Here is a 25731-nt window from a genome sequence, read left to right on the forward strand (position 1 = left end):
AAAGGAATTGGATATGCGGTTAATAGCGACATTAGTAACCGAATACAGCTCCGCCCGATCAATAACGTGCGAAATGATCGTTACACAACCTATTCGCGACGGTAAGTACTTGTGCGCAAAATTATTCAAGTAATTGTTTCAAGAAAAATTCTTACGATGTTTCATTCTCGTGTATTCGATTTAACTGTTTGTGTCGCAATAACATCACAAACGTGTGTAATAAATCTTTTGAAAGATTTTTATCGATTTATTTCAAATACATTTGTATTTGTATTTTATATCGCTATGCGATTATTCATAAATAAATTCTTGAATCCAATGAATTGTATACATCTCTAGTAGAAATTTGTGCAGTTTGACTGAACACCCGGCCAGTTACTATTTAATATTACTGGTTTTTCTTTATATACAAAAATACTGCATTGCAACTAGGCAAAATTAGTTAAAGCAATATATATTGTATAATAAAATTGCTTTAACTAATCTCTAACAATAGCTAATCTTAACTAATCTTAACAAAGCAATTTTATTATACAATATATATATAGTACAATATATACAATATATATAATATATTGTATAATAAAATTGCTTTAACTAATTTTGCCAAAAATATATTTTAACAAAATATATCATTAATATTAAAAGATTTTTTATCAGTTTTTGATCAGTTTAGTTGTTCTCATGCATACGTTTTGTAAGTAATAATACATTGTGCGCTGGTATATAAAACTTTTTTTATGTTATGTGTAAAATAATCAAGTGTAAAATTAATAAAAATGTATGAACGCGTGCAAAAATATAGGGCAAAGAAAAAAAACTTATAGAATTAAAACAGCTTAAAATACGTAATTCATATAATTGTGTCATAAAAATTTCAAGAGAGGTTAAAAGTAACAATTGTCAATTATTTATTTATTGCCCTTTTACTGCTAAGTAACCAAGTTCAGATTTTGTACATTTTTTCTATGTAGTAACTGCGCGAAAAACGTCACGTCTTGATTGAGATTTTAAATAGTTTTACTGTTCAATTACTAGGAAGAAGCGAATATAGCCCAATAATCAATCGAAAACTGCATTAAATTTCTACCAGGGATGTAGTATAATTTATTATATAATAATGAATTGTAATGTGTCATGTTTTTCAGAAGATCTATATTCATTATTTATTTGCTCTCTATATAAAAAAGATTGACATATTATTTATGTTGCTTACGTCGGTCTATAGTGCTTCTCGGTCGTAGTGCTTCCTGCACGTTGCAAGGGTTTCTTCGCGATACTTCTTTACAAAATTTCTTCAATACTATTCATCGAAGTGTAATTATGAGACAAGCACCCCTTTTTCGCGCACGACCCGGTTTGAATTATCGCGCTTCCCTTTTGTTTATAAATTTTCGACGAGTTTGAAAATTGTTATTTTTAAGGTTTCACAAGCACACCGGCTTTATTTATCATCTCTCAATTTTCAATGTTAAACACGTTGGTTATCGGTCCGATCAATAACTTGAGAAATGATATTGAGACAATAGATAAAATAAATGGGACGCTGCGTGCGCAGGTACGATAAACAGCGAAGTACTGAAAAGCCGATAGATCTGATTGTGAGCGGAAACCAACTGCTTTTCATCGCGAGACGCCGCGACGTCGCGGCGCATCGTAGAGACTGCGGACAGCAGTCTCTATATGCACGAAAAAAAACAAAAAAGAAACTGAAGCTCTAAACCGTCGATCGCGAGAACGATAAAACGCGGAATAATATTTCAATCGAAATAATTACTTTTAAATCAGCAATTTCATATGTCGCTCTTACTGTAAATCTGATCAACTGCAATTAATAAATAAAAATCCCGACACGACTGTTGCAAACATCTTTACAATATTTCCAACTTGATCTTTATGATTTCAGGAATCAAATGTCGAAGAGATCGCCATCGATTCCACGCCGACGTGGAGAAACTTCGCGAAGGACCTTCTCCCACACTTGCGAGGAACTTCGCTTGTTAAATTTCAAGTCCCGCGTATCGCGAGCTTAATCATTTCGGGCGACGGTTGAAGAGGCGGTTCGCCGGTGCGGCCACGCGCGGGGGATATGCATCTCTCAGGAAAACGGGCTGGCGAAGGGGGTGGAGGAGGGGGGGGGGGAGGAGGAGGAAAAGTCGACGCGTGCACCATCGACGAGTGCACCGGCGCGGCGACGGGCGCATCGCGGGGAGTCCAGAGGGGGATCTGCCGCATAGTGTGCGGATATAGAGTGCCGGGGCGAAACTCGGCGACTCGGTCGGTCGCGGCACCGTCGCGCGTCAGTTGCTATGTGTCCGGGTACAGTGGCGAACGCGGCGCGCGACCCGAGAGCGAACAACCACCGTCCCTAGCCGCCGCGGTCTCTCGACGACGCGCGTTTTTGCACACAAAAATCACTGCCTACAAAAAAAAAATCCCCTTCCAGGGACGCGAAAACCAGCGAACGGCAACGGCAGCGGCAGCAACAACAACGGCGGCGACGGACAACGCGCTCTCCCAGACAGCGTGCACGCCGTCTTCCATGCGACGGTCGTCGCGGATCCGACGCGATTAAAGACCTCCTCGAGCTTTTGCGCAGAGCACGCACATGGTCCGGCGATCGCGACCATGATCGCGAATCAAGCCGCGCCGATCATCGGCCTCGTCCTCGTTGTCCTGGCGGCCACTCTCGATCGCGGTGAGTGCCGGATCGAATCGCGGCGACCGACGCCGTTTGCCGGAAAACGGCGATCGATCACTTCCGCGGTGCGGATTAAAGGGGACGAAACCGCGAATCCGCAAGCCCGATGACGGTTGAGAAACCGAAATTTGCGTAACAAACATTGGGCCCAAATTTACGCAGCGCGTTCCAATTCTTCTCACGTTTGAGGACGAATCGATTAACGATTAGCGATTCTTACGTGGAGTTAAAATTCTATTCTTTGAGAAAAATGCAGTACAAATTTTGTAGAATGTTTAAAAGTTGTTGCGTAAATGCATTAAATCATGAATTTGGCAACTAAGCAGTTTAAATGCGTTCTTTTACAGACAGCTCGCTTTTCTAGCTTCCATCATCTCATTCGTAAATTTTAATTTTCAAATTTTTGCGAAAAAAAACCGATTGTTTTTATTCTTAAAGAACGTATTTTAATTTACCGAGTGTGCAAAATAGCTTTGGCAGTCACCGGAAAGTTGAAGCAAAAAATTTGAATGTAAAGAGTTGAAGTAGAAGCGTCCTTCTCGCGCGAGCTTGACAGCAGAGAATTTTCGATGTTCTCGATATAATTTGGATTTAATTCGCGACTCGCGATTATCGCTTCGTCCGAAAGCGCGAGAACGATCGATAATGTGGCTTCATACACTTTATTCAGAAGTATGCGAGAAAAAGAGTCGTATATATCTCGGCGCAATGCGGCGTAAAGGTGATAGCATGAAAAGTTACTATCGTTAAACGAGCCGCCTAGACAGAGGAGGATCCTATGTCGTTAAGAAGTTGAAGGAACCCAGACAGCGCAGACGTTTAAAAGACATTTTATCCTTTGCAGTCCGAATTAACTTCTACAAGTAAGAAAATATTAATTTTGTTCCTGTTTCAATTATCGAGAAGAAAAACTAATGTAACAATCATTAATTCTTGTCTAACAATTTTTCGTGGGGATTTTAATTTGATTTCTACGATAATTAGAAATATATGTATAAATATAATTTGTAATGCATTGCTTTGGCCGATTGAAGACTGCAAAGGATTAAATAATGTTAGAACGTATATTTTGCAATATTTTCTTAAGCTATTGTGTCGAAAAAGGGGCTTTATTTATTCTTTAAACACAGCCGATCCAACTCTTTTTCTCGCATGTTTCTGCGAGAATTGTGATGCAAAATATTTAACAGCGATATTTCAGCAATGTTGTGCACGATATTGTAACCGAGATACCGACCGGCGAATTCCTACAACGGTAGCACTTGTGGTACTTCGAGTTGCTTCGATTGCAAAAATAAGCGCGCACGATTGTCGAATCGAATCCTATTAGGAAAATGTCCTAGTAATGTCCGCGCGTTTGGCGTAAATTGCGAATTTATTCGGAGTGTCCTGAAACTACCGAGTAACTCTTTTTTCAAGCGCAGTCACTCGAAAACGGATTCGAGAAGAAAGATTAGCTCGCAATTGAAACTTGCGGGATTATTTGAGCCTTAGGGCTTCAATTTATTTAATCGCAATTATTATAAAATTATATAAAATTCTCTCCCTTTTGTTTTGCGGAATTTAAAAATAATTACGAGATAATTGTTTTCTGTCATTCAGCATTTTTGCACATTTCGCTCGTGCGCATTTTTCTAAAACGAGAAAAATAATTTACAGCTCGTCAGCAATCTATTTAGAATTATACGATTTCGCGAAATTAAGCCTCGTGCGGCCTGATTTCGCCAGTCGGCATTAAATTCGCGTCCTCGATCGAACGAATCCACGAGCTTTAAACGGATTTCCCTTCCGTCAACGATGTCGATATACATCCGGTAACAACGACAACGGAAAAGGCGAACTCAGGAAACCGCCAGACCTGCAGAATAGATATTCGTTTTCTCGATAGCGTAGGACGCGTGATTAAGCGTGATATCGCTATCTTCTCCACAAATGTCATCTGCGAGTTGATGACGTAACTTTCTCGCAGTGGCGCAAAGGTGAAAGGTGAAAGTTTGCCGATGAAATAGCGATGTAGTAATAGTAATGTTTTCGACAGACAGATTTAATTTTGGATCACGATTAATTGCAACGGAACTGCTTCGCTTTTTGATTTTTGGTGCCTAAAATGCATTCCACGTGATACGACGAATATCGACGAGTTAAGAGACTTCGATCGATCGCCGATGCACGGTCAGCCGGTTTCCTTTTATCTGCCGATCGAAGTAATTGCCGATACAAAGCTACCACTGGCATTGGCAATCCGCATTCGAAATGTCGCAGATAAGCGCGCTATATCCGACAATTTGTCGAAATTTAGGATAGCGTCTACGAATGCTGCCGACGTGAGGGTTATCGAGCGACCCACTTTCTCCTTCTCCGACCCCTTTCCTCTTACACACTTACCCCCTTTCGTCCCTTTCTTCCACACATTTGGTACAGTTTTGTTTATCTCGCTGTTCTCGCAACGATAATATTATTTCCTTTTGTTTTACTTATGTTTAATAATATCGTTTTTTTTTATTAAACGCAAGCTAAAATATATATTAGGTTTTACATTTTTGATTTGCGAAAAAATTAATTTGTCTGATTGGAAAGAACTTGTAGTGAGGAAACGACAGTAAAATATGTAGAAAATACAAAAACAAGATGCCTGCATAATAGTGGAAAGATAAACGTGTAGTGAACGCACTCAAAGCAAATTGGCGATTTAGATCGGCTGAATAATTTGTGTCGCTCGATACGAATTAAAGCGGGACAGAGCGATAAATTTCACGCTAAACGTCAATTTGTTCCCAATTGCCTAATTTCGTATCTAGTTATAAAATTTGGATTCTCCATATCGACCCGAGACAGCTGAGTCTAGGTCATCGCGTGCCTCGCTGTTCGATATCAGCTGGCGCCGTATCAGCCTAGTTCCATAGTTCCGTGGGATGCAACGGGTGTGCATGCGGCGTGTTACGTCACACAAGGGCGATATGAACCAGACCTTTCAGTAATCGACGCGCTTAATCCTCATCCGGCTTATATCTATCGAACTTGCCGTGAAATTAAAATTAAAATCACTCTCGAAGATTGATATTTGCTCTCAGCTTTCTGGCTTCGCAACAGTTAATCCGTAGTTTCTTCCCATACAGCACAGAATATTGCAGAATATTGCAGCAACATTGCGGCGATATTGCAACATTCCAGCAACATTGCAAGAACATTGCAATATTGCCGCAATGTTGCTGCAATGTTTTGTGCTGTATGGGTTAGTTTAATAAGAATAAAAGTTACATGAGCGATAAGTCTTAGAGATTTAGAATATTTCGCGCGCATTTTACTTGAGCTTCTTTCCGAATGTTTTTTGCGAGCAAATATACTGACAAGTGTTTAATTTTAGGTGAAGCGATAATATGTTACCAATGCAACAGCGAGTACGACCCGAGATGTGGCGATCCATTCGACGCTTACAGTCTGGGAACTGTGAATTGCAGCTTCCAGCCGCGCTTGGAGCATCTAGGCCATTTAGAGCCTACCATTTGTCGGAAAATCAGTCAAAAAGGTGAGACAAAATTTTCGCAACGTTATATTTGATATGCGACTTTGCTAAATGAAAAAATGTTTCGGCCAACGACAAAAAATACTTCAAGGGATATATTTAATTTTAAATTAAAATTTCTGATAATGGAGCGAGACATTCGATGACAAAACGATCTATTTCATAAAAATTATCTTGTACAATTTAATCCATGCGCGGGAAACCTGCTTTGTACAATATTACATCACATTTTACTTTTGGCGGCAGCAGATTTAAATATATCAAAAATATTAGAAGAATACAATTGACAGAGTAGATCGGCCCTACATTGTCCGCACAAGAACAAATAATCCCAGACAGCACATATCCAAAAGACGTCCAAAGGATATCCCGAAGACGTTTTTGGGACGACAGGACGTCCTCTGGATATCCTTTGGATGTATTTTGGACATGTGTGCTGTCTGGGATTATACGCCTTGAAAATGGCAAAACTCACTGTTTTTGGCCCGTATTACCCCATTTTTCTCAAAAACCTGACGTGATGGACATTTTTTGCTGACGGATTCGGATTCAGCGGCCAAAATTACCTAGGAAATCATTATTCTGCTTTTTGTATCTGCACCTCGCAGATCTGTGTAATTAAACAGTGATAAAGCCGAACGATTAATGTTTGTCGCAGTGTACGGCAAGGTGAGAGTCGTCCGCAGCTGCGGCTACATCACGGACGAAAAGGACGACGGCGAGTGCCTTAAGAGGTCTGGCACCCACGACGTACGCGCGTTATATTGCTCGTGCACCAGTGATCTGTGCAACTCCGTCGAGAGTCTCCGCACGCCGTCCTTACTGCCACTGGCGTCCCTCCTGACTGCCGCTCTGGCGACACCGAGTCTGCTCCTGTCGTGCCCGATCATCGCGCCGCTTCGTACCTCTCTCTCGATCGCCTAAGTCCCGCCTGATTAAGTCATACCTGAGATTCCGAGTCAACCCCAGCAGCCATCGTCGCGCGCGCCGTCGCACGGACCGTTCGTATACCAAATATGCGATTGCCTTCTCCGCCATTGTCGAATCAAACGGATCGGCCATTATTATTAATTTCACCGCGCGCCAACGGACTCCCGTTTTGGGACGAAGAAGGGAAAGGAAGACGGCTTTGTTCGAATGGGATAAACGTTGTTCCGACTTTCAGCCTATCGATTATTGACTTCGGGCCTAATTATACCGCGTTTAGACAATGATCTCTCTGCGCCGTCAACGAAAAAACTTCGCGCTTAGACTTATTGAGATTCCTCCCTGCCTCGAGACATGCGGTTATTCCAACGAAACAACGAATCCGTCGTCGCTTTTTTAAGAATCGAGAGTACATCGGTTTCGATGCGTGTTTCGCAAGTTCTTCGCGCTAACTGCGCTCGCAAAAGCCGGGAGAAAGACCTTTTTTATCATTTTCTGTAGCTTCTCTCTCTAAAGATTTTTTCTAAATCTTTCTTTTAAGAACAAAAACGGTCATTGTTATTGATTTTCAAACTGACTCTCCTCTGCTTTCAAAATACAGAACTGTCGTGCGCTGCACGGCAGTTCTGCTGTCAATATTCAAAAGTTGGAAGAAACTCATTGGAATGATGTGCTGAACGACTACTGTTTTGCGCGGGACGCTTCTTAGGGAAATCTTGAAATTCTGTAGCTAATTTCATTGGGTAGGATTTAATTAGCTTCTCGATGGTATCTTAGGCTGCGAACGGTCCGCAAAAGTAGTCGGATTATAACGTAGTGTAACGGTGATAACTGCCAGATGCGCGAGGACGACACTTCAGTAGTACATATCGTTATAGGAAAAAAAAAAAATAAAAAAAAAGAAAAATAATAACGGCCTCTGCATAAAAGAAAATCAATCACCGGCGTCTCTTGTGTCACGCCAATGTCCCGCTTGTCGCGCGACAATTTTAATCGGCTGTGCTAATTCGGTTGGAGAATTTACCGAATTTCTGAATATTTTTCGCACAGATGGATTAAGAGGAGTCGATTAGGAATTCGTTCTGCAACTGATTTGTCCGTTAACTTTTCTTCCTCCCCTCGACGCCTTTCTTCAACAGCTCCCTCGCTATTGTGTTTAAGGATGAAAAATTAATCGAGTTTGCGATCGTTTTTTCTTTATTCGTATTTGCAAGAAAAGCACCGTGATGTTGTAGAACGCGCTTCTACTCGACTCCTGTTAATTCGCTCACTTTTGTACAGGGACGACCGACCGAGTCTTGTCGCGGGGCGAGTGCGACATCGGAACTGAAGAGCGTAGACGAAAAAGGGCAAATATTTTACGAGAGTTTATGATTAGCGAAACAGAGAATCACACGATAACGTAGCGGCATCGCGACACATTTCGCACCCCGCCTGTTAATGCTGAACGTACTGTGTGTCTGCGTGTGCGTGCGTGTATGTGTACGCATAATGTATGCACGCGAAGTAAAAAGTATATATATTTTGTTGTCGGAATAAAAAAAATGGAATTGCACGCGAGATTGATCAGTCCTGCTTATTTCTAGAAGTGATTCAATGTCGTGTAGCGTTCGTGTTAAGAAGAAGAATATGGCGCGAGATGCAGGATACGATCCTGCCGTTGCATCCGTTCAATCCACTTCACTATTCGTCTATTATACGTTTGATTGAATTGTAATGTTATATCACCAGTTTCTTTCAAAGAAACCAAAGTGAAGTTGTCTGCGACGGATGCGACGTATCTTTTCTTTCATCCGATTCGATAAGGGAGCATAGAAACACAGAGTTGTTGCAACTGGCCGAGAGGTGCGTCTTGTAGATTTTCCTTTCACATAGCCATATAATTATATTTAATTCGAATTGTTATCCAAATTAAATCCTTAAATGATTATAAAAAATAAAATACGAATTGATAGAAAACGAAGAAAATTATTTTATATTGCATTTCTAAGTATGATTTTAAGTATTTTTGTCTAAAATTAATAAAATGAAAAAATATTCGACACGCTTTGTGCCTCATCTTGTACGCGTCTCCCGTATCGAATAGGCTGAAAGAGAAAGCAAACATTAATTGTTGTTAAGATGTTGTCGCTTTGTGTAAAGCGAGCTGTGTAAAGAACGGGATATAACATATCGACGGTGTGCCGAGAATAACCTCGCATTTAGCTCTAGTAAGGGTTGGAGATACGCCATCGCGTCCACGTGTTTCGCAGAAATTTGCAATAAGTGCAAGCCTGAAACCTGAGTCACCTGAGCGTACAATAACCGCCATTTGTATGCGTGTCGCGTGTGGCTGACTGGTGTGTGCGTGTGTGCGTATGTCTGTGCAACGATAATCGAGCGTGACGTTAAATTCGATAACTCAATTAGGGCCGGTTGTTGCACCTTCGGGTAAAGTGTTCGCCAATTTATTTAACCTCTCCATTTCGTTTTAAGCCATAATATAGACAGAAAAGTCCAATTGGTTGACCGCAGTTGGAAAAACCGGCCCTTGATAATTCGTTGTTGCTTCTCCACTCGCGGCCGACGAAAAGAGAGGAATATAAATACAGAGTGTTCGTTGATAGACGCATTTGCACAAATGGAACAATTAAACGCCACTTTTTTCTCGCAATTGTTGACGTTAAAGAAATCAAAATTTTATTCAAAATTAGCAAAAGAACGAGCTCTTGTTGTCTAGCTTTCGTTCTTCTTTTTCTTTGATTCTAATTTATAAAAACCTCGGAAACTAAATTATTTCGACTAACGATCATCTTTAACGAGAAAAGAATTATTTGGTTTTTTGACAAAATGTCCATATTTATCAGATACGTCTATCATAATAATGGAACATCGCGTATATGAAGTGGACAAGATCTGCAATGTTCAATCGGCGCTCGAAGTTGACGCCTACCGTCTCTTCTTTATTCCTTTATCCCGCATCTTCAATAACGAGATGACGAATAATCGTAATCAATGACGCTCAAGTTCATCTGTTAAACATATTCACGATCTTATCGTCCGGCGACTAAACTACGACTGACAAGGGGAAAGGAGTTGTTTTCGAGAATCGGATGAAGGCCGCGGTTCTTGTCCACCTCTCCGCTCTACACGCGTAATATTAATGCTAATAATAATAGTAATAATGATGACAACACGCGCGCAGCAACATGCGATGCCGGCGAATGAGAAACGAGCAATAACACATAACGAAGGAAGTGATTTAATCGACGAAAAGAAAAAAAAAAAAAAAAAAACTAGGTGAAGAATAGTGCGCTTTATCAACTACGTCACAATAGTAGCCCTACAAAGTGATCGTCACTACCTTGCTGCTGTCACTACCCTCGTCGTCGCCATTATTGCCATTAATATGGTCGCTAATTAATTACTAATTACCACTACTATTATTATTATTATAGTTATTGTTAGTACGTACAACCCGTTGTTACAAATAACATTGCTAATAATTATTATCGTTAGAGGGCGAGTGGCGACAACCCTAACGGATGGTACATCGCGATAAGATTTGGAATGATAGGGAAAAAAAAGAAGAGAAATGGTGGGGAAGCAGGATAGAGTGGATGATGCAAATCTTGGTCACCGGAGAAAATGATGTAAATTGATGTAAAGTCATGCTTTTGATTTTAGCTCGATGTTGAAAACGTGATTTTCGTTAATTTACGATCTGAACTCTTCCCTACGCCGCACGCAGCAGAGCAAGATGAATTTTTCATCATCAGATTTGCATACATAATCGGTTGCGCGAGGTGAATTGCAAATCGAGTCTGCATTGTTTACAGATATGATCATTCTCTATTATTATTGTGGAAAGAAACTTTAAAAATATTTTAAAAATAGATTTACAAATATGTATATTAAAGACAGCTTGATTCAGAAATTCAGGTTTTTGCTGTACTTTGACGCTTTTTGTATCACATGTCACACTATATTTTAATTGTATCGACGTTACCGAACCTCACTTCACGCCGTTTGATATTCGTTTAAAAAAATTACCAATCAATTCACATTCTTTCACGACTGTGATTTCTCGTGCAAATCTAATAGCAAAAAATTTATCTTCTTTCAACGCTCTCGGCCATCTCCCCTGTCGTTTCGAAATTGAGTGATTTTATTTCATTCGAGATATTGTGACTCCATGGTGTTGGAAGAAATGGAGTTCTTGTTGTCGAGATTGACTTGTATTCTTTTGATATACGTCAGAATACTAATCGCGCCGTTGTAAGATTGATTGGAAAAAGATTTACAGTTGTATAACTGTGGTTTCTTTGTTTTTCCGCGCGTACAATTTTTAATATTACAATATTACAATATTAAATATTGTACGGAACGATTGTTGTTTTTATTGCCAAACATTTGAGAACAACGAGGTTGTGTATCTTGAAAATCCACACCGCGCCAGGTCCGCTACAATCCACGATAGAAATCTATTTATAATTTTGTCCATATCGCGCGTATCAAAAGAATACCCGTGTCAAATCTCATTGAATCTGTTCGTAATGCTCATCATACAATGACATTACAATATCATCTATTATGTACAGAGAAAAAGAGAGTATTCTGCCAATAATAAAGTGTTGAGCGATTAACAGTGGTACGCATAAATCTTGACAGGGTAACCCTTTCCCTTATCACGTCGTGAGAAGTTTTTCTTAAAACTAATGTGATTACGGGGCTGTGCAGTGATGTTTCATTCAAATTTAATTGACAAATAGAGGCAGGTACGTGAAAAATTAACGTAAAGTATGTGTTTAGTATTTTATTATAATTTTATTAAATGACTATCGTGTCATGTATAAGAAAACATTTATAAAAAGAAACTAATTCTATAAAAGTAATCTTATGCGTATTATAAAAGTTAGTTTGCCTATACGCATTGAGTCTTTTTTTCGAAATTTATTCGAAAGGCACCGAAATCGAAAAAAACTATTTAATGGGAAGACGGAAAAACAGTCAATGAAAATTCGCTTGTAAGTAGCGTTATATATTAAAAGTTTACTCTTTAAAATTTGTTACGTGCCTTAATTCTTCTGCAAAGGCAGCTTTGAGTACATAAATAATAAAGTTTCTTTTTCAATTGCATAAATACTACGTGGAAACGTAAAATAATATAATCGCTTGCTAAGTGTGATGCAATCTTCAGTAATCTAACTTTGACTTTATAAACGAAAGAAGCTTTAATACTCTATTAATGCTATTAATTATATGCGAACAATTTTACGAATAAAAAAGTTCAATCGCGATCATAATAAACTGTTAGGAACTATCTATTGTAAAAATGTGTGCAAACTTGGGTAACTTTACGTGTTTATAACTTTCTAAGCTTGATAAACGAAAATGTTGACTGACTGTAGTTGAAAGCCAGTTTTTCCGATGTTTTTAATTGCAATTTATCTTTTTATTATTTTGTTTCCAAGCAAAAAACTCAGTTAGAAGATGTGAAAAACGAATAGATTTTTGTTAACAATATTATAATCATAATATTAAATTATTAAATAGCATTTATAGTACCAAAATATGAAATTAGACAGAAATTAAAATAGACTGCTATATAGAAACCGACTACAAAAACGAACCAAACCCGATATTAAAAATGTACAGTTCTGATTATACTTTGCGACTGACTTATTGCTTATTAAATTATCACTAAAATTTTATTCAATCAAAGGAGACACACCTAGGAATGACCGTTTTGAAGCAGCATTTGTATCAATGCCGTGATATTAATATATGAGGAAAGATTAAAAATTTAATCTAAGTCTACTAATTATCGAAATGGTCCTTCTAGTACAAATCATGTCAAATGCATTAAAAGTATTAAATGCAATATACGTGTTAAATTAGTAAAAAAATAAATTGTTCTCAACATATCGCAAATATTTTTCAAACAAAAGTTAATTAATGCATTTAAACTCCTTTTAATCTTGTAAAGCATAATCGATCAAAAACGCCTTTACCAGAAACTTCTCTCTTAAAAGATTAGTTCTACCAGTTTCTACGTTGTTGATTTATAGCACACGCATCCTCCGGAGAGTAAGGCATTAACTGAAGATCCATATCTCTTTCTATTTAAGTGTTGTGCCAAATAGTAACATGTGTCTACAAGATTGTCTAAAATTTATAATCAAACGGAATATATTACAAAGCATCGATCGATCCCACGTTCTTTATCTTTACAAGTTCGTAAAACGTTACAATCTCGAAATGCTATGTGTCCGAAAGTACATCAGTTGCTGTCTTCTTATTTTTCAATGTGAGTGGCGTGACTAGTTGCATGTTGACTGATATGTACAAAGGATAAGTTAGCTGCTTGTCCAAAGACATTATTTCATGCTAGAAAAAAATATGCTAATGCAAGAATATGTGCTATATTACGCTTTAGATTACATGATTGTTCTTGATGACAACTTACTTCTATATTCCTCCTTAAGCGTGATCTTAACATACCCGAATTTTGTATGTGCTTTACTTGTCGCTGTTCGTCCAACGAAAATAGACAAACTCTAGAATCGTCAAATTCAGTCATCAAAGTCAACAAGGTCGATCTTGAATCCCAGTCAATAGTTCAAAGCTTACTTTATCAGAATCCTGTGTTCTTTATGGTTGGCCAGAATCTGCTCCGAGTCTACTCTGTGACTTCTTTCTATGCGCAAGCTAGTTGTATCCAGCGTCATTACTAAATCTAATCCATAATAGAAGGTCTTCCATCTCCAGACATGTTCGCCTGGTTTGTCAATACGTCTACCACACCGATAGCATTCGTTGGAAAACTCCTCCTCCGTCATTTGCTTCGGGCTGCGCAAGAGAAATAAACGTTTGAATATTTAATTAAATCGAATTTAGCTGCGAAATTTATGTGAGAAAAATTTGCAATTGTAATATTCATAATTCACCCTCTGTCTTTATTTGCATTAATTCTTAGTAAATAAAGCCACTGCTCTCTGTAAGCATTATGCAGCCAATCTGGTGGCATTAAATTATCGTTGTACAAGATCTTGTTGTCTTGCTCGTGTAACAACAAATATTTTATCCTTAGTGCCTTAAAAGGTGCTGCATATTCCTGACCTTCCTCGGTCGACAAAAACGGTTCTGTCCACTTGTGATTTTTATAATATTCATCAATCTTTAGTATCTCCTCGTAACTGTTTATATGTGTAAATAACCTATATAATAACATAAAGTATTTATGTGTTTATACAGGAAATGTAATAGTTTTGTTATGTTTCTTTCACATTTTTAAAAAGTAAATATATAGATGAATATTTTTAAACGTACCATGCACGTAACATCATATATATGCAAAACTCTGTTTGCAGAACAACTAAATCCGGACTGGCAACTAATTCTGCCATCAATTCTGGCGAAATATCTTTCAAAAAGCACGGATGTCGCCAGCAATAATCCAATAGATTAACTTCCAGCCATCGTTTCGCAGCTGCTTTCACAGTTGGTACACCATATGACACAGCTGCGTTATAATATGGCACAACAGTTTCACAGTTTGTAGTTTCTTCCATAATATCTGCACACTCGTCTATTAAACCTTGTAATTGGAACATAGTAGCTGTTGCCAGAAGGGAAACAACTTGCTTCGGCTCCAAATTGACTTCGTGTTGATAGAACGAGCCCAGTACTACAGATAGTGCTGAAAGGATTTCCAAGCATTATTTCTAGACAAATGTGTATCTATTATTTCCAGTTCCTTGTGTAGAGAAATAATTGTTTAGATACTTGATTAGTAACATGTGCTTACAATCCATTGTAATGTTAGGATCTGTAATTTCGACATTAACGACTTTCTCATTAGCCTCTCTCCAAGAACCAGAAAACATACTAGCAAAATATGGACTCTGCAGAGAAAATATATATTTCTTACACATACAATGTGTTAAAAAATTATGCGTCAATAAATAATACAATGAGTGTAGTAAAAATCATGTAAGAAATTTAATGACAAATTATTTACTTAATCTGAAATAAATATAAAAATATCATAGCAGTTACAAAATATCTTTAATGCTACAAACTACTAACATAAAAATTTCTACGCTCAAACAACACTGAATACAGATTTATTTTTTCTTTAATTCAAAATAAATTCTATTTTAACAAAATTTGAATCAAAGAGTTGGTTTCAAAGATATTCAAAGTTATAAATTAAAAAACAGCAGGTAATGTAAAGCACTGCTAGATTTCGATTCAGCAAAAATTCATATCAAAGAATCTGCGTTGAAATCTTGTTGTACAAAAGGGGGCCATCGAAGGAGGGCACATGTAGGAATGAGTCATACCTGACTAATATAAACTTTGTGTAATCTCCATGCTCTTCCAAGTATAACCACTGTTATGTCACTGCCTTTCTCCTCTTGGAACAAGGTCTTGAATATGTATTCCGCTGTTGCGAGCAATTTTCTCCTGCAAAACGGGACATAAACAAGATGCGACGCAGCAAATTTACACACGATATTCAACATTAACTATAGCCGAGGAAAAAAGCGAGCAATAGCGTTCGTCCGACAAGCGAGAAGTCAATACTGTTAAGAATGAGATGCCCGGAAATGAAAACGGCCGAAAGCGAATCTTACTTTTTCGGCGTTTGCAACGTTCGGTCGATGTAATCGGACTCGCACTCGCAGTCGTATTCCTCGATATACTTGCGCTTACAGCCGCGATACACATTGTGCACAGCCGTATTTGATATCGACGCAATCCTGCTCGCGTAGCTACCCATTGTGAACGATCACGCCGTTGTTACGAATTTTTTTTCTTCACGAGCACGTACACCATTCACGTGGAATTACGCGATCTCGACCAGTCCTCGTTGTTATCTTTTGCGAAACCTCGAAACGACTCGTATGTGTAACACGTAGGTGTACTGGCGGATGGGCGGAAGACGAGTCAAACGGCGCATGTAAACACTTGACATATGTAGCTGTCAGGGCCGACCTCTCGACAGAGGAAATCCGAGACTACGCGTCCTACGCGCCAAGAATGCATTATGATTTTGTGAAAGAACATTTGCGCGCAGCACATTTTTTCGCATTATACAGTGAGATTTGCAAATTATTATCTTTAATATTCACTCCACAAAAAACTGAGACCGTTTACATCGCGTGCTCTAATTTTCTTGAGGGCGCAATTCGACGCCCCTGGCCGGTGAGAAAGTTTGAGAACGCGATTAGGTGTCCCCTGGCCGGTGAGAAAGTTCGAGGACGCGATCGGGCGTTAGATTTTTTTTAACGGCCACAAGGACGCCTTATTGCGTCTAAAGGGCTCATATGCAGTTAAATGCAGTGTTTTGATGGTGTTTGGTAAACATTGATTTTTTAAAAATATGATCACGATGTATTTTGTTTATTGCACATTTTACTAATTATTTTCTTCGGACAACAAGTCGAACGTTAGTTCGTAAATCTCAGGGATCAGTAGTGATACGATAGTAAATAGAAAACAATGTTCCCGAAGTGTAACAAGCACATTTCGTAATTGTATAACCTTTTATTCGATTATTGCATTGTGCCAACAATTTGGTTCGTATTAAAACTGATACTACCGATAACGATATGCCAATGACGTTGAACAACAAATTCAAGACACTATTATACAACTTATAATATACGACGTCTAATACTATAAATCATTGAAATGTTCCGACGAAATAGGTAATTTTTCACATTACTATTGGGATTTGCATTCTTTCTCTCTCTCTTTCTTTTTCTTTTTCCATTCAAATTGCATTATTATTGATACTAAATTAAAAATAATCTTTGAGCACTGTAACTTAAAAAAATAGAGGATAATAAAATATTAATTATATTGATCTATTTAATCATGATTTATTTAAATCATAATTAAATTTATTTATCATCGATTTATTTAAATTATATATAATTTTTGTAAATTGTCAACATAAAAATCCATAAAGTCAAGTGTATTTATATCACAGAACATGTCCATTATATAATTGTAATTTTGGATATGAGAAACTTGCCTGTAAAGTGGCAACAAATAATTGATAATAAAAAAATATTTATTAAAACAAATTTTTATTTGTTTTTCAAAATCACAATGTGGACTGATTTGACATATAAACTCAATGAAGTAGTATATAATTAATTATTTTATTGCAACAATAGTTGCATGAACTAAAAAATTAATATAATGTATATTATGAAAAAATTGTAAATAATTAATGAATTATACATTAAACAGGTTGAAGCATAGAGTAATCATTTTCATCGTTCTTGCGACAATATTCTACAATGAATTTCTTGTATATGAAGTGCAAAAGTTTAAGTGGGCCATGCGCGAATGCTCTGAATGTGTCAAAGTTCTGCTTGTCGCAGATCCGCAAGTACTTGGGGAAAAATATGAGAATTATTTTGGCTCATGGATAGCAAGATGGGACAGTGATAGGTATGGTTTTTAATAAATACTTTTTATTGTATTAATTAGTATACACATCAGGGCTATAAAAATTTGTACCTCTCATATCTACTGATTTCAGTTTTGTTTCACAGCGTTGTGCTTTCAGGTACTTAGAAAAGACTTTTTCGAGAGCGGTAAAATATTCTCAACCACATGTCATTGCTTTTCTTGGTGATCTCATGGACGAAGGTCATGTGGCTAATGCGGAAGATTTTGAAAGATATAAAAGGAGACTAGATTCAATATTTAATATGCCAGATGACATAATGGTAGACAATTTGATTGCGACACCTTTTCTCTTTTTTTTACAAAAAGTGTTTTACATCTAATTTATCCTATTTTTGTTTAGAAAATTTACTTACCAGGTGATAATGACATCGGAGGTGAGGAAGATCTTGTCTCTGCCAGCATCAACAAGAGATTCAATTTTGCATATACTCAACCAGATACATTAGTTTACAAAACTGTCACCTTTTTTAAGGTAAATATAGAATAAGATTTCAAATAATAGATTTAACAAATAAATACATTTTTTTGTAGGTAAACAGATTGACGCGTACAATGCCGGAAGCGCCAAAGGATGCGTTTCTCAATGACTACGCAGAAAGGAATACAACTAATGTTATCCTTAGCCACATGCCTTTGCTGTTCTCTCCTGGCAGTTTTGTGCAAAATGTACGTATGCAAACATCAAGAGGGGAAAAAAATTTGTGCGCACTTATCAATTATTATACCTGTTATCCTATCTGTTGCAGGTACTCAAAGAGTTATCACCGCAAGTGATTTTTACCGCACACGAGCACAAAGCAATGCACATAAGTCTGGACACAGCAACGGATCAGCTGAGCGACATTTGGGTTCTGCCGCCGTACGAAACGCCTTTGTATCAATTGCGAATGGATGTCGGGGACATTCACGAAGTGTTAATACCGACCTGTTCTTACAGAATGGGCACGGTACACATGGGTTATGGGCTTGCTTATATAGGTAGGCGTAAGAGTAAGAATAATCGAATTATTCGGTATGTCAATATGTGATAAAATTGCATAAATATATATATATGCTGCAGATACTCAAGAGAAAACCGTCGAGTTCACGATTCTGTGGTTACCAAGGAGATTTCTGCAACTATGTGCTTATCTGTTTATAATTGTATTGATCATCGTACTTGCCACTTGTTCTTTCCTCTCGAGCTGCTGCATGAAGAGCTACTCAACTTACAGTCGTTTACCTCCCGTATGAAATAGCGTACAATCAAAAAGTACTTATACGCTTGAACAGTGAATTCACTTGGCGTTGTGAATTAGGTACAAAGATCCGTCCAGAAGATTATGGTTCTTCTACCGTCTGTGTCAAGTTTCAGAGAAAGCAAAAGTAATCGTTATTTATTACCACGTTGAAACTAATATAGTCACAAATGTGCCGATTTCAATAAGAATTACTTAATAGATTTCCGCAAAAATTTTAAACTTCTAAAAAGCGGGACGTTTTTAGAAAATCTATACTGAATCTCTAGAATTGTACTTATATCAAACGTATTCATTTGTCTTCATTATTCTATACATGTATGACAGCCACTTTTAAGTTATACATTTGCGTCTTGTAACTTAATTATTAAATTCGAATAGCCTTTAAGAGTAAAACTTATGTAAAACTTAGATTTATCATGAAAAGCTACATAACTTTGAAATTTGTAGAAGTATTTATATAGATAAGTGTGATTTGTTTTGCTTTTTTGGCTCTCAAATGGCTGTTTGTCTTGTTTAACTCTAAAGTATCCAGTATTATATATTTTGTAGATAGTGAAGTTTGTTAGAGTGTCGACACTTGTGTTGTGAAATCTCTACGTATAAACACGATGCCAAACTTTCATGTGGCTTTTAAGTGCCACTGTTACTTAATCGAATTTCTACTACATTAGGTAGTTTAAAGAAGTATCTATTTGCAATATCACAGTGCAATATCACAGTGCATTGTTAATAAGATAACAAAGATTCCGTCGATTGTACTCTCTTTTAGTTAAAGAAACCAGAGATTTTATTGTACCATGTTAAAAGGTATAAAAATATAAAGAAGAATTGTTGAACAAGCATGTTTTGCATAGATAATTTATATTTCTCCGCCAATCTGTATATACATTATTTGAAATAAATGTTAAATGTTCAGAGATAAATCTTATTTATTGCTTTGGAGGTTAATTAATATATTGCAGAAAACAATAGTATGATTTATTTAAACTGATCTTCGTTGATTATATTTGTTTCGAAATATAACACTTGGCATAAGTCAATAAAATTTTTATTTTGTCTAATAGTTTTTGATAATTTTAGCGAAGACAAAAAAAATTAATATAAAAAGAATACAGATCAAATATCTCTTGATAAATTCTGCATTTTTAATACCGCGCCATTATTAACTTGAACAGCGCCGGCTAGGCACAATTTTCTGAACACACTATTGGTTAAGTCCGATGTAAATATATATATTGCATCTCCAGCTCTCACACGTGACAAATAGAACGCAATAGATAGTGAACATATATATCTTCTTATATTTTCAAAAATTTTAAAATTGGCACAATAACCGTTCAGTAAAATTAAGAAGTGACAAACTGAATCGAATATCTTCTCGAAGTTTATATCGCGTTTTCTCCCACATAATGGGTAAGAGAAAAGCTGCAAGCATTTCAGGCAATCCAAATCAAGATTTGTGTGATTTTTTGTTGGGTGAGTGACGTTTGCATAACGTTCATTTTTCAAACTGCACATGCAATAATTTCTTAACTTGAGAAAAAAATACAATTCAGCTTACTTCTGTACTATAAAAATATACGATTAAATACATGGTGAAGTATATTTGCAGAATTGGCTGATTATGAGCGTAACGTCAGCAAGAATGTTTTCAAATACAATGCCTATCGTAAAGCAGCCGGAACATTAGGTGCTTTGCCAGAGAGAGTCAAGAGTGGTAACGAAGCAAAGAAATTACCTGGAATAGGAATAAAAATTGCACAGAAAATTGATGAGTTTCTTGAAACTGGAAAATTGAAAAAATTGGAAGATGTATGTGCATTATTCTTATTCTCATTATTTTATTAATAGAAACTTAAATTTAATATATTAATATAACTTCATGCATTATTTTCTCAGATAAAGAAAGATGAAAATAATGCCGTTATTAGCTTATTGGCCAGAGTGTCTGGCATAGGTCCTGCTAAAGCAAAGGAATTAGTGGATGCTGGCATCAAGACATTAGAAGATCTCAAGAAACATCAAGACAAGCTCACACATCATCAGAAACTTGGATTGAAGTATGAAACTTATTTATTGTTATTGGAAATGTTTTAACTCGCACAATAAATTCTTTCAGGTATTTTGAGGATTTCGAGAAGAAGATACCTAGAGCAGAAATTGTGCAAATAGAAAAGATATTGAAGAATGGTATCAAAGAGTTGAGCAATGATTATCTTGTGACCATTTGTGGAAGTTACAGACGTGGTAAAGAAGAAAGCGGAGATATTGATGTTCTCATAACACATCCTGATTATACATCGAAGATCAAAGATGCAAAAAAGAAAAACATATCATTGAAAGCAATCGTTGAGTGTCTTGAGAAAAAACGATTAATTACCGATACGATATCTCTTGGACCCACAAAGTTTATGGTATTAAAATGAGACAAATCAGAAGATTTTTGGACTGTTTAATTATACATTTCTTTTGCAGGGAGTGTGTCGATTACCAGAGGATAAGAATAAACCTTTCAGAAGACTGGACATACGACTCACATTTCACGATCAATATTATTGCGCCATACTTTATTTTACAGGAAGTGATCTATTCAACAAGAATATGAGAGCACATGCATTAGAAAAGAAATACACTCTCAATGAATATGCACTGAAACCTCTTATAACTGAAGGTAAAGTTCAAATAAAATCCTGTGTGTTACATAAAAATAGCATAAAAATTAAAAATATATTTTATAAATATACCAATTAAAATTAATTTTAGGTTGTCCAGGAGAAGGTGCAAAAATTACATGTGAAGAAGATATCTTTAAAATTATCGGTTTACCTTATAAAGATCCAAAAGACAGAAATATATAGATATTTCTTTCAGCGCCAAGAAAGTTCATTGCCATATGTGTTATATATTTATATTTTATATTATTTATATCGTATAGTCAAATCTATATTTGAAACTTATTGTGAACAAATTTCTTTCATATTCTATATTCATATAGTGTTTTGTGTAAATGTTAATGTTGGAAAATAAAGTTTTAATGCTAGCAAAACATTTGTAAAATGTTTATATTAGAAAATTAATACATATTTAAAACAAAAATTGCGCATTATTTGTATAATTCACAAAATCCATTAACGGACAGCATAATGTTCATTAATGTAATAGAACTATTTGTTTTATTATGCATTTTATCACATTGTTTTGGAAAGTCATTTTTATAAATTCACACATGATTTTTCTCACTTTCCTAAATATATATCTACACTATGTATTACAATCTGCAATTAATTTCATTTCTTACAAGAATTATGTTGCCTTACGACGCTGTAATATCTTTTTGTAATTTCTTTTTGTAATTTTAAATAGATATAATAATATCTTTCAAGTAAAGCCAGTATGCAATAATGCCCCATAAGATCGTGGTCCATAAATTCATAGTGAGAAGCGACCAGTGTGTAGGATGAGACAATTTCCAAGCCCATGGGAATAAACCCATAGTAATAGTGTGGCCGATATAGAGAGTAATTGGATTCAAACCTAAGACAAGCATAATAAGAAAAATAAAATCTATTTTAACATAAAATGAGAATACATGGTATAAATATTTAGATGTTAAAGAAAAAAAGAAACAAAAAATAGCATCTAAAACAACCAGATCTGTAAATATATTGTTAAATAATATATTACGAACCTGCGTAAATGAAAGGCGCTCCACTCCAGTATTGCTTATAATCAACAAAAAAGTGTAGGATTACGTATAGTAAAAATGCAAAACAGGACATAGTCAACACGAATGAGAGTGTCATCATTTTCTTGCTGACTGGTATCACTCCAGATTCTTTATCAAAGTGGCATAATATTCCAGCAATAATACCCTAAATATTATACACATTATATATTTTATCTTTCGTTTTCTTCATGCTAAGTAAAAAATTCAAGTTTACCGTAACACCCGACCAAAGCAGCCAGCGCACTATTCTCGCATTGCATTGGTAATAAAGCAGCAAAATCTTACCAGCATGGACGCCCATATACACAACAAGTATTATAGATATAGTATTCATTATGCCTGTAAACAATGCGCAAATTATAAATTTCGCACATTACGCGAATTTTATTAATATCTCGGTCGGAAAAAGCAAGATTCTCTTTACCTTCGGGATCGTGAGGCAGAATGGTGCCATAAACCGAATTTTCCGTTTTCGAATACATGTGACTTCCAAAAACAAGTCTGTCTATGTAACCAGCCGCGCCTCCAGTGCAATTCGCGAATTTTCCGAATTCGTGATAACCACCGGGCCCTAGGTATCCTTTTGGACAATTCGGGACGGGAAGGAGAAACGTGATTAGAGTGTGAGTCGTCACGATCGCTAAAATGATCAACCATTGCGCCCAATTGTTGAGAATATCTCGTACGATTGTGAATCGACCGAACTGCAACAAGTCGTCCTGAGAGATTATTAATTATCGCAAGTCGGTCCCCTTTCAGATAAGTGTGAGACGCTTTTGCGAAGGAGACTCGATTCGTACCTGAGAGTGAGCCTTCGTGAATATAGTCTCGATTGTGGCGCATACGAAATACGAAACGGCCAGCAGCTGAAGAACTCCTGGAAACCGAAGGTCCTTTAACGACTTCGTGTGCATCGAATTTAACATCAGTCCGAGAAGTATCAAAATAAATGCGCGCTGCAGGCAACGCAAAATAACTTTTCCACGTGAGCTCGATACACGAAGTTCCGAACGTTTTGATATAGTGATCGATAATCCCATAATCCATGCAAACCTGAAATCACAAAGCAAGTGATTACAATGTAACTGCAATATAACAAAACTAAGCATCATTAATGTCTTACACTTTGGTTTACGATTTTTTTAAATTAATTGATAAGCTGTACGCATACACGAGTTTGATTAAAAAGTACCCAATCAAAAGTATAAGATATTAATAATGCCGACTATACACAGAGTACACAGATGATAATTTACCAAGGAAATACTAAGTCTGCCACTGTCAGACCATTCCATGCGGTGTGATTGAAAAATACGTATTTGCCGCCACCATTATTAACAAATATCATCAATAATATAGCAATCCTGAAATAATGTTCATGATATTTACTAAGTAAATTTGCATTGCATCATTTCACATGTGAAAATAAAAGATACCCTCGAAACGTGTCAACTGAGCGGATTCTAGTACTGGATCTGGTTGTCCTAATTATTGGATTCGATGTCTCTGCTTCTTGAAGCCTGTCCAAATCCTGAAAATAAACATTATATAGATTGATATAATTATATAATAACGTATATATTTGTACAAATACTTACATCGTGTATGTTATCTGGAGATAATTTTCCTCTTACAACACGTATAATAACTTTGGAAATTGCAAATAAAATCGTTAACACAACACATACCATAAAAGCTACAAATATTGCTGCAAGCAAGAATGATTTGTCGATCAGTATCGGTTCTGTGAATTAAGATCCCATAAAATTGTTGTAAAATCTTCTAACTTACGAAAGTAGCTATTCACAGGCTCATGAATAGTATAAATATCCGAACATAGTGACTCTTTAGAAATATTCCATCCATAGCTTCCATGTTCTTTAAAATTGTATGTGGTACTGTAAATACAAATTATTCCATTGTAGCTGTACACTTTTGTATTTTGGCAAAAAATAATAATATAAATAAAATGATCAAAGCACGCTCATATATTTTTATCTTACTCACTGACAAAATTCACTGGCAGAATATGGATCTTCGTAAAATACATGCAGAGGATATTTCGTAGAAACAACCAACGTGGTATTGCTTTTTGCTGGTAAGACAGCTTGCAGTACACCTTTGCACTAGAAGTATAAAGAACAAAATTATTGACCCAAGGAACAATCAATTTTAATAAAAAAGTTTAGTATCATACGTACCAAGTAACATTCTGACAGATATGAATAAAACGAGATAGAGTTGTTATATTTATTCAAAATACTAAAACATGCTTCATCTATTCCAAGCGTTGCGTTGTCATTGAGACAAGGATTTGTTTTAACGTGTTCACTCACTATTGTCATGTTGTTAGAATCAAAAGTTTGCTCAAAATCTTGTCAAAACTTTGTGAAATTCTTCTGATATAAATAATACTGAAAAATAAACATATATATATTGAAGAGAAGAAAGAGGTATTGTGCTAAATAGAATTAAAGTCATTTACAAAATAAAGAACGAAAAGAAGAGACAGATGCTACTATAATAACAACAAGCAATTATATAATAATAATATCAATAAGTAATTATGACAAATACAATAATTCTCCGAATAACAAATTATTGATGAGAAAGTATATGTCATAGTAGTTGACTGCCAACTGTCATTGTACATTTGAAAACAAAATGAGATATTTGGAAAAACAAGACAATCATCGTCGACTGACTTATAAAATTTAAATACAATAGCCTTCTAGAAAAATAAGTTTTACTAATGTCAATTGTAAAACTTTGTAATCTTACCTGCATTCACATTAAATAGCGAATATATAAATATGCGATGACAATCTTCGAAAAATGCACTCTTAAAAGCACTTACGTTGTGTACTAAATAGAATAGAAAAATATATACTCGAATATTTTGCGAAGAACTTTCACTTCGTCACAGTTGAAATTATACTCCACCTTCACTGACACACCGTGCAACTGCGTTTTCCTTATGTGTAGTTCTACTACAGAAATATAGGACTGCAGCAAATAGTTTGTATTGGTGTGTATTTATAGCCTCTCATGTGATTAATATCCAATTGGCAGCGGCGACGGCAACCACAGAACCTCTAACAAAACTACACAGAACTATATACACATATACCAACATACC

At 36.2% G+C, this 25731-nt stretch overlaps 5 protein-coding genes across 7 annotated transcripts; 3 read left to right on the top strand and 2 right to left on the bottom strand.

Moving 5' to 3' along the window:
• Positions 1–2188: 2188 nt before the first annotated feature.
• Positions 2189–11776, top strand: LOC105674322 (UPAR/Ly6 domain-containing protein crok-like). Its single transcript, XM_012370541.2, has 3 exons — positions 2189–2698; positions 6066–6227; positions 6883–11776. The coding sequence occupies exons 1-3, from the start codon at positions 2629–2631 to the stop codon at positions 7146–7148; spliced, it is 498 nt and encodes a 165-aa protein (XP_012225964.1). The 5' UTR covers positions 2189–2628; the 3' UTR covers positions 7149–11776.
• Positions 11777–11931: 155 nt separating this feature from the next.
• gcl (germ cell-less) lies at positions 11932–16103 on the bottom strand. The gene is made up of 8 exons (XM_012370475.2): positions 15773–16103; positions 15479–15602; positions 14941–15037; positions 14463–14832; positions 14081–14350; positions 13764–13982; positions 13600–13690; positions 11932–13520 (listed from the first exon to the last, which is right to left on the bottom strand). The coding sequence occupies exons 1-8, from the start codon at positions 15916–15918 to the stop codon at positions 13395–13397; spliced, it is 1443 nt and encodes a 480-aa protein (XP_012225898.1). The 5' UTR covers positions 15919–16103; the 3' UTR covers positions 11932–13394.
• A 308-nt stretch (positions 16104–16411) lies between these two features.
• Positions 16412–19788, top strand: Mppe (Metallophosphoesterase). Its single transcript, XM_012370519.2, has 7 exons — positions 16412–16849; positions 17400–17603; positions 17722–17884; positions 17965–18096; positions 18156–18290; positions 18371–18602; positions 18685–19788. Exons 1-7 carry the CDS (start codon positions 16833–16835, stop codon positions 18855–18857), a joined length of 1056 nt encoding a protein of 351 aa, XP_012225942.1. The 5' UTR covers positions 16412–16832; the 3' UTR covers positions 18858–19788.
• A 299-nt stretch (positions 19789–20087) lies between these two features.
• On the top strand, positions 20088–21911 carry LOC105674311 (DNA polymerase beta-like). Its single transcript, XM_012370530.2, has 6 exons — positions 20088–20341; positions 20478–20677; positions 20765–20925; positions 20985–21279; positions 21341–21536; positions 21629–21911. The coding sequence occupies exons 1-6, from the start codon at positions 20275–20277 to the stop codon at positions 21721–21723; spliced, it is 1014 nt and encodes a 337-aa protein (XP_012225953.2). The 5' UTR covers positions 20088–20274; the 3' UTR covers positions 21724–21911.
• Positions 20477–25675, bottom strand: LOC105674256 (heparan-alpha-glucosaminide N-acetyltransferase). Of its 3 annotated transcripts, XM_067351118.1 has the most exons (13): positions 25536–25675; positions 25374–25457; positions 24794–25006; positions 24600–24718; positions 24384–24490; positions 24191–24300; positions 24029–24123; positions 23849–23956; positions 23393–23645; positions 23017–23311; positions 22807–22931; positions 22554–22737; positions 20477–22399 (listed from the first exon to the last, which is right to left on the bottom strand). In XM_067351118.1, the coding sequence occupies exons 3-13, from the start codon at positions 24935–24937 to the stop codon at positions 22221–22223; spliced, it is 1719 nt and encodes a 572-aa protein (XP_067207219.1). In that variant the 5' UTR covers positions 24938–25006; positions 25374–25457; positions 25536–25675; the 3' UTR covers positions 20477–22220. The 3 variants fall into 3 exon arrangements, with proteins under 3 accessions (XP_067207219.1, XP_012225888.1, XP_012225881.1); XM_012370465.2 differs by having other exon boundaries at positions 23017–23296; positions 25374–25668; XM_012370458.2 differs by having other exon boundaries at positions 25374–25667.
• Positions 25676–25731: the final 56 nt, after the last annotated feature.

The sequence above is a fragment of the Linepithema humile genome, chromosome 3 (genome assembly GCF_040581485.1).
Source record: "Linepithema humile isolate Giens D197 chromosome 3, Lhum_UNIL_v1.0, whole genome shotgun sequence".
Taxonomy (NCBI): domain Eukaryota; kingdom Metazoa; phylum Arthropoda; class Insecta; order Hymenoptera; family Formicidae; genus Linepithema; species Linepithema humile.